This window comes from Fulmarus glacialis, unplaced genomic scaffold, assembly GCF_000690835.1.
Source record: "Fulmarus glacialis isolate BGI_N327 unplaced genomic scaffold, ASM69083v1 scaffold37843, whole genome shotgun sequence".
Taxonomy (NCBI): Eukaryota; Metazoa; Chordata; class Aves; order Procellariiformes; family Procellariidae; genus Fulmarus; species Fulmarus glacialis.
The window spans coordinates 63,735-73,347 of record NW_009201678.1 but is presented as its reverse complement, the minus strand read 5'-3'; the positions used below and the strand labels follow the sequence as shown (position 1 = coordinate 73,347).

Below are 9,613 nucleotides of genomic sequence, written 5' to 3'. Positions count from 1 at the left end.
GGCATAGGGACTTGCATGCTGGACCAGACAGTGCTGACCAAAGGGTGGAGAGGACAACTGGAAGCTGTTTAATCTTTCTCTACTTCCTTCTGCCTTCCAGGTAAATAAACTCTCTCATCTCTAAACAGTTATCATTAAACTGCATCACAGGCCTAGTTCTGCAGGTGAAAATACAGGGGGGTTGTTTGGAAGCTCGTTTAGTAACTGTCTCTCTGCTAGTCTCACTTGTTCAGTGGCAGGTACCAAAAAAGTGCATGGTTCCCATGCAGTGCTTCTTGTTCCAGGGCACAGTGATAAAATTTCAGGTTGAAAGAGAGAAGTTGTAATGTGTTACTAACCAGGAGACCTTGAGGAAACTTCTTGCCACAGTGCCAGCTGCATTGTGCAATCCTGGCTCTGTGATTTCTGCTCTGGCCCGATTGACATCTCCTCAGTTTAATGTTTCTCACATTCTTGTAGGCTGGGGATCTACCTTTGATCCAGTCTTCTGGAAATCTGTGCTCTGGTTATGAATATGCGTTAGATGTTTGGGAACCATATCAACTAAGGCCCTCTTTTTCTTAGTTTGAGATTAGGTGATTTATGTTTTAAATCCTTGGAAAAAATACCTCCCTGGCAAATAACTGCCATTGTTTTAGATACTGTGAAATGTGATGTGGCTTATTTCAGAAACTTGGTGAACTCATGGCTGCTTTCTGCTTTTCTCTTCCATATGTTGTAAAGTTGAAATCAATACTGGTTCTCTGTACAAGATGCAGCTCAATTCCCTAAAACGTGACCTTCCTATTTACAGAAACTTTTGTTCACACTACGTGTACTTGGAAGGATTAAGTGGTGAAGTTCAAATACACATTGCTACTCTCCAACCCCATGAAAACAACTAAGTCTGCTTTCCCTGAAGTCTGATGGCTTTGATGCAAACTGAATTGGGCCTTAGGTGAAGGAAATGCCTCAAGAGTAGTACCTGTAAAGAGGTACCCTCCTGCCATTAATAGCCTGTTAAGAAAGGAAGCCTCTAAAACACACAAATATTGCTGCTTGCTTTAAAACAGAGGTTCAATTAAAGAAATGGGACACTTTAAATTGTAGAACAGCAAAGATATAGATGAGATCTGAAGAATTAACTGCTGCTATTGGGTACTTATATTATTACCCAGGCACAGAGAGAGAGTCTTTAGATTTGTATGACTTGTCATTGCCAGCGTTCTCTCAAAAAATGAGCATGGCAACAGGTAGCCTTGCTTTCGTATGATTAAACAAAAATAACCAAAATCTCGTCATGATAAAGGCATAGGATTTAATGATGAAACTTAAATGTGAAATTGGAAACACAGCTTGTAACGTAAAATGCTTTCTATGTGGAAAAACCTGGGTTTATCCAAGGACAGACTGACCACAAGATTACTGAATGCCAGTGGCAATTACAGCTTTATTGGATAATGCACTGGGCAGATCCTCATCTTCTGTAAACTGTCCTAGCCCTGAGAAGTTCAGAAGAGACAAATTTACAGGTGCAGATCTGACCCACTGTTTCTCTTAGTGAATGTGTCTTTTTTTTTTTTTGTAATTAGCCATTAGCTTTGTATCTTTATCTAGTCGTACATCAACCCCGCTGTTTCTATCTGTCTGTTAAGAATTGGATGAGTTTGGACACTAAATTAGAACTGAACCCTGGTCAAAAATCAAGCCTTTTAATTTTTAACTTCTGTGCTTAGCATGCATCTTTAATGTGTAAGCAACGTGGTTGTTCGTTCTAAATTACACCTTTAACAGCTTTTCTGATTGCTTGCTTACAGCAAAAACCAGGCAAGCAAACACATCCCAAACTGTATTTTGAATTAAAAGCAGAGTTCAGTGAACAACTGCGTTGCCTATGTTTTCTCCCTCTAACCTTCTAACAGATGTAGTCTGCATCTTCTTAAACCTGAAATAATCAACTAAAAATCCCTACATCTAGTTCAGTCAGAAAACCATCAGCTGACATTTTAGTCAACAGGAACCTGAGAGGGAGAGTTGTGTTACACCGGCACGGACGATTTTGGATGTAGTTACAGGAAAGCATTGAGGTGTTTTGAATCTGATCTTGCAGCTCTAGTCTCTCTGAAGTCCCATTTGGTTGGATGATGAGGTGCCACAGTCAAGTGAGAGGAGAAAATTTTAGATGAAGTAAACGGAGAACAGCATTATCCTATGCTGGCTCCTTAGTGACTATCATTCTTCAGCAGTGAAGCATCTGGACTGATCAGTTCATTTGTATCTGAATGCAAATTTTGCCTTCTGAGTGCAAAGAATATTGAGTGGGGAGGGCCTGACCTACTGTCTCAGCACAGAGCTTCCCCTCACTATCAACAGCGTCTCCACCATTCCTGTTTGAGAATTCCTCTTGCCCACCACCCTGTGGGAAGTACAGCTGTGTAGAAATGGTAATGGTGAATGGGGCAGGAGCACACCTTCTGGCTGCCAGCTGTGGGAGTGAAACATAGGTAGGTGCCTCCCAAAGCTTGTATCCAGGTCACCTCAAACATGCAGTGACAGAAGAATGCACACAGCTCCCAATCTGGAGTTGCAGCTCCCAAGTTCTGTTTGCCCTGTCTGCGTGTTGCTGCGGTGTGAACTGCTTTAAACAATTCCCGTTCTAATTAAATACGGTCAATCTGTGTGTTGGCTTTTCAGGCACCCATCTGTACAGAGCGGATCTGCTTGCTTCCCTCTGAGGATCCCTTCCTTCCCTCCCCATCGGCGTTGTTGGGGGATTAGAGCAGCGGCAGCCCCATACACAAACGCAGCTGGTTCCGTTTGGTCAGGCTGAGCCTTGCTGTGAAACCATGACAAGAATTCCAGTAAGTTGGCAACACTGAAACACAAAGAAAACAACAATAGGAAAAGTCCTTCCGTGCAGAAAGGAATGTTTCAAGCACTGTTCTCCTACAGTGAAAGGAGAGAGGGTGGGAGGGAGGAGAGAGATTTGAAGAGGGCAGGTCCCCCCCCCTCCCCCGGCAGCTCTGGATCTTGTGATGGAGAGATCTTATCCTCTCTTTGTGATTCAGAGGTGCCAGGAAGCTAATTGAATATTCTGATCTGCCCCCAGTGTTTCTTGTGGCTTGACCCCGGTGCTGTGTCGTACCACTACACCAAACAGCCCTGAACCTGCATAAATCACAACCTTGCAATAGCCTATGCTCCACATCATCTCCCCCTTCTCCCCCTTCTTCCCCTTCTCCCCCCCCTCCTTTTCTATCTTGATAGATAGAAAACCTTTACGGAGAGGTTTAGAAGGATTAGCGTCCTACAGGACCTGGAGAAAAATCACAACCTACTAATAAGCAACAACATGTTCCTCCGCAACTTTTGCAAGAGTAATGCAGGCACCTCTACCCCTCACTGAAATTGCAGTCCATGGCAAAAGAAGAAGAGTTAATGCTTTGAAATATTGCTTAAGTTCTGTTGCAGCATCAGCAAACACCCACTGCAGTATAATGAACATGGCATGAAGCTAACGTGAACAATATATGGAATTTATAAAGGTGGTGTCATTAAAATTAATCTGACAAAACCTCTTGCAAGACAAATAGACCCATCTTTCTCCTATGGTATGTATGCACAGTAGTCATTGTTCACATGCATGCGTGTGCACACATACAGAGAAAGGAACAGCTTGGCATAACTAAATTTTCTACATGAAAGACTATTTCTGACTAGTATAAAACAAAATAATGATTTAACTTCACACAGCTTATGTATGATGCTTCTGATCCTGCAAGCAAAGCCTCCAAAGTGTTTGCCCTTTTCCCAAGGCTGCATTCCAGCCTGAAGTATTAGGGTATCTTTATCTTTCTGCTGTGATACTATGCTCTGTCCTACCCTTGCTAGTAGGTATATGATTCCTGAAATGCAGCAGTAAAACACAGGCAGACATTTCACGTGTGCTGCACACACTATTGGAGAGTTAGAACCAGAGTAAGGTGTCTCCAGCTGATATCTTAAGCATTCACAGCCAAAGCACTTTACCAAACTGATTTTATCTGCTAAGAAAGTGCAGAAGTAAGTTTCATCCCTACAGTTTTCCTTTCACGATATTTATGTGAGGAATAATAATAATAGTAAGTTCTAAGCTTTATCCCCTGCATTGGTAAGTAGGTGTTTGACGTTTTTTCAAAGTTGTCAAAAATGCTTTTCTTGTTTGGAGCATGCCTTTGGGACACTAAAACCTGGGACATATTTCACTTGCAATCTGAAATTCCCCTGATCTACTCAAAATACGCAGTGTAGCACCAATGGACTCTGATATAAAGTCTGCAAAGTGCAGGGACTTGGAAGCATCTTGCCTATCCTGCAAAGTGTGGAAGGAGGGGCAGAGGGAGCCTGTGGCTGCAGGGCCTGGAGCAGTGCCTGATTCCCTCATGCTAGTTCCGGGGCTGCCGGGTATAAAGAGCTTTATGCAATGTCTGGAGGGTGGGAGTTTATAGAAAACGCGATGTCTCAACAGGCGAACACGCCTTTCTTCTGCAACTAGCGGGATAAGAAAAAGACACCAGGCTGCTTGTGCTGCTGCTGTGCAGATCAGCACCCCGGAGTCGAGGAGCCAGCTTCTGAGGGAGCTGGAGCATCCCAGCCCAGATGGGACCTCACCATCGGATGGATGGAAGAGCAGCAACTGCTTGCAAACTCCTCATATTATTCACTGCATGCATAATGCAGGGCAGTTGCCAAGGTAAGCGCTATGCTCCAGCGTCTCCGGAATGGGACTTGCACCCCAAGGAGCACATCCTTGTCCTGGGGACTTACATGAGAAAAAGACCAAAGTGCCTGGAAGTAGAGGGTTAACAGGAGCGGATTCAAGGAGTTCTTTCTAATAGCTAGGGGAGACATTTGGCTCTTTCCAGGAGTTATTTGATGGAGTTGATTTCTGTTGTGGAAAGGAAGTAGTGCCTTAAAAAACACTACAAACACCACCGGCTCTCTAGCTTCACTTCATCTTGGTTTTAAATTATCCCAGGATGTTTTTTCTGATTGTTTTTCTGGTTTGTACAAACTTTTTTTCTGGTTGTAGAAGACAGCAACACACAAATGTTGCTAAATTTGGAGGGACAGCTCAGACTTTGCAACTCCACGGTCTAAACTCACAGTTTTACAGAGATGCAAGTGGGCAGCTTTTCCTGTAGCGAGTACTGCTTTACTGGCTGTGGATAAGGTTTTAAAAAAAAAAAAAAGTCACCTCAGAGTTTTTGCATTTTTTCCTTGTGATCTTTGTGCCCTTCTTGCTACTGAAGTCTGGGTGGTTTTGCAGAGCAGAGTTCACCTGCATTCCAGGAGCAGGTTTGGTGACCACTAAAATTGTGGCTAGGGTTGTTCTTGCTGAGAAGCGCACAGGCTGTGGCACTTGCACGTATACAGGTTGTGCCTGTGGGGGGGCGTTATGTGTGGACAGGCTTGCGTACCTTATGCAGTCATTTACAGAAGACTATAAGAAAGAAACAGATGCTTAGTCTGGAGCACAATAAGCTCCCCTCAGTCGGTCTCAGACGCAGATTTGAAGTTGAGAGAGGGAGAACTTTTTCTCTGGGCTTTGCTGTTGCTAGGCGACATCTGGGAGCATGTGACGGGCAGAGCAGGCTGAGTGCCGCTCCTCTGGTACTAATCTGGCTGCGAGGGATGGAGTAGCTGTGTCTCCAGTCCTCTCCCCAGCCTGTGGCAGCAGCCCATCTCTTCCTGTCTCCCCCTCTTCGCGCAGTTTAATTGCCCTGCAGTGAAAATGAAGCCTGTCTTCTTGGAGCAAGAGTGGCTGAGGTGCATTTCCTTGGCCCCATGTACTGACCCAGCAGTCTTGCTGGTTGTGTGTGTGTCTGTGTATTAAGCGTGCGTTCAAATTGTTAATCTGCTTTCTTTGCTCAACTCTTAGTTTAAGCTCCTTAGACAGAATCAAGTAAGTAATTATACAGCAACTGTTGCTAGCAGCTCCCACTTACGAGCAGGGAAATAGGAGATAGCTAATGTGCAGCAGGAGACCCGTAAAAGCTGTAGCCAAGGAGGTCACACTGGGCAGAGTTAATCCTATGCACTATTATTTTACATTGGATAGAATGGAAGCTGCAGTGCTGATCTAAAAATTTATTCCTTTGCTCTACAGCCACTTTTGACTGTTCAGGACATGCCTGGTAAATGACATGACAGGATAAGTAGGGGGAAGCTTTGAACTAGCATCCATAGGCAGTGGAAGTACAGAAGTTTTTTACTTTGATGGTCACTCCCTTGCCCCCTTCAGAGTAGAATAACTGCAAATGAAACAGTATAGTTTTAGTAACGGGTAACTGATACTACTAAAATCTCTGGATAGCAATCTTGGCCACACTGTGATTATTATTGCAAAATATTTGGTATCCTTAAGTTCCAGCTCCTGGAATGTTGAGATCATGTCACTCTCATTTAAAAAAAAAAAAAACATTAAGAGACTCATGAAAGCAATACCAACGCTCAGAAGGAAAATGGTGACAACCATATTATCTTGCCTAATCCTCAGTATTTTCAAAGGTGCTTCCATAATGTTTTTGAAGGTTTTTGTTGGCAATATCTGAGTGTTCCCAGTATAAGCTGGATGTTTCTAGAAGTAGTTTCACCTGAACACTTGCTCAAATGATAGTATCATGAGTCTTCCTTGATTTATCTAATTCTGGATTTACTGGAATTAAACATACCACTTATAAACTGAATAAAAATACTGCCTCTTGTAATTGCCAGTAGTACAGGGCCTGGTTCTGCAACCTTTACTCTATAATCCTTGTTGCCTGTGGGGTAACTGTTGTCAGGAAAAATTGCAGCTGGAATCTAAAAAAATACCTGAGTAAAGGTAGTGTCAAGAAGGAGCATCACGGGACTAACGTTAATGTTTGTTTTGAGGAATCTCAAAGTGCTTCATGCTCATAGTCATAAACTAGAGACACTGGATGGATGTTGTACTCTCAGCAGTTTTGCAGAGGGCAAATGAGAGCACTAGGGCAACTTTGCATTTGAACAATGAGTTCTTTAATGTTACTGCAAAGCACACCAGATCTACATACTCATGCAATATTCCACGTAGTATCTGTTATTGGGCTCACCTTATCTAACATGGAAGGCCTGCTGTACTTTTTTTGATGAGGATTTAGTACCTGAGTGTTGGAATTTTTTTCTGTTCTTAATGGTTCAGCATCAGAGGAACTGTTAGTTTAGTTTCATTATAAAATCATTTGTATATATAAAATAATCTATAAATCACTTATAGAAACCTGCTTTTCTTTATAAAAAAGAACCCTTCTTTCTAGACACAAAGTATTAAGAACATTCTTCACAAATCTACTGTAGTTAATATTTCTGTAACCTATATATTTCAGATAACTTAAATTTCCTTTGTTGCTTTTTGGTGTCCCTTAGGTCCTGATGACCTACTTTCAACAGAGATGCTGTAAATCTTCCAGAAAATAAATGTATTAGTATTACAATAATATGAATTATTTAATAAATGACATTGGTATTGATTTTTGTCACCAATTCTGTTAAATTAGTGCAAGTTACAAAACAATGCCAGTATCATCTTTTTTCAGACTTGCATGTACTTACACTGAAATTCTGGCTTTGCTGCAATTTATTGCAAAGTACCAAATCGCTTACGTAAAGTCTGGGATTTCACTGTATTGTGTAGTTTACAATGTTTAAATTGCTGTTTACCTCCCCCATCTTTCTAGTGGATACTTCTGAGGATCTTTTTATTTCTTTAGCTTCATGTATGGAATCAAAGATGACAGATTCACATTTCTGTGAATTATGAGATCAATGATTGCTTAGCCAGGCTGTATATTTTCCTTGCTGATAATCATAATATTCACGTAAACTTTTGAATTCTGGGAAATGCAGCTGGAAATGCAAGCACCTCCATTAATGGTCTTTCTCTCTACATATATGCTAATTTTTTTAATTTTTGGATTCTATGTTGAATTAAGAGGCCGAAAGATCACAGCTAGGTTGACTTCTAGTATTTATTTTTTCCCCTTCTTTTCAATAACTCATGGTTTACTGACTCTTTTTTTTAAGGTTTCTGTGTTGATCTCATGATCAGAAGACTTTTAATTTAAATTTTTTTTTTTTTTTTTTTAGGAAAACTGATTATCTATTCTGTATACATCTTGGCAAAACATGATTTGTGCAGAAACTTTGCTGTAACACAAAAGTTAGTGCATCAAATTTGATTTACATCCTAAATCTCTGCAATGATAAATCATCGGCTTAAATGTGTCCCAGGCCAATGAGATTAAAATTTGTTACCATTATAAGGTCTTTATTAGTCTGAGAATGAAGGCTATTCTAAGAATGAATCTATATAGTGTGATATCTCAGAAATCACAGTGAACATTTGCATGAAGTGAGGCCAGTAATGAATAGGTACGATAAGACCAAGAAGAGAAGAGCTACAGCAGCTCTTTCCAGAATGTCACAGAGAAACATGCTTTTCCATCAAGCATTGTAATAGTTCAATCTCCAAATTAATAATTCAGTGTTTTTTAGACATTGCCTTCACTCAAATCTATTTAATCTGTCTATAGGATGATGTATAGTGACGTTGCTGTAGGCGACAGGGCAGAGTCAGTATTCATACTCCCTTGTACAGCACTATGCACGTTTAAATGACAGAGAAGCCTGTCTGTAAGATTACGCTCCTGCCAAGACCTAATGTTTGAAGACCTTGAGTGAGACTTTCCTTGGGGACTGAGGATTTGGGAGTAATGAGAAGGGAGAAAGGATGGCAAAGGAAATGAATACACGGATGCAATCCTGACATACAATTTAATAGGTGTTGTGCATGACCTATGGGCTGCAGTGTTCATAATCCTGCACTAGTATGGTTTTCTTGGTTTCTCTTGGGTATGTACTCGCACAAAATCAAGAGCAAAAATCCCACTGAGTGTCCATCTACCTGGCTCTGAACTAGTTTATTTCCTGAGGGCTGACAATTTAGAAGTACCTATCAGTGAAACACATTATAATCTTCTTACATTTTAATTAATGAGTGGTATTTCTGTGCACTGACAGTAATTTTTTTTGTATGATTCTTTTTAATGAGTAGCCCTGTTTTAGTACATCTCTTGAATTTTCTTAATAATTTACTCTTTTTCTGTATTCTGTTCAGCAAAGCATATCAGGAATTTGCAAAGTAATCAGCTAAAGCAAAGAATGGGACAGACCCCAGAATTTTAGTTAAAAATTGAAAGCAATAATTGGATGACACCTGGTTAGATTTAGGTTCTACGCCAAATGCTATAATTACAGTAAATAATTAAGCTACAGGAGTCAAGACTAATAGAGACAGAGCATCTAAGGAGATTTCAACTAAGATAAATGCGTCATGTATGCAGTGCTTCTATTTCCCTGTAAGACAACCCAAAACCTTCTTTCATATATTGAGCTGATTGGAAATTTGAGCAATGAAATCCTACTTTAATCTGGATTTACTTTCCATGTGTTTTGCAGGAAATGACCAAAGATTCATTTGGGGGCAAGGTAGAATGCAATTTCATTAAAGCCTTTTAATTCTTTTCCTTTTCGGCTTCCTGGATTGACATGAAATCATTCACACTGTTTGGGG

At 40.9% G+C, this 9,613-nt stretch overlaps 1 protein-coding gene across 1 annotated transcript in view; it reads left to right on the top strand.

The window, feature by feature from the left end:
* Positions 1-4,624: 4,624 nt before the first annotated feature.
* Positions 4,625-9,613, top strand: part of LOC104074049 (low-density lipoprotein receptor-related protein 2-like) — a gene marked incomplete at its 3' end in the record, with an annotated part of 68,545 nt that continues 63,556 nt past the window's right edge. The window contains exon 1 of the mRNA XM_009574024.1: positions 4,625-4,711. Coding sequence (XP_009572319.1) covers positions 4,636-4,711 — 76 coding nt within the window. The remainder of the gene's footprint in view (positions 4,712-9,613) is intronic.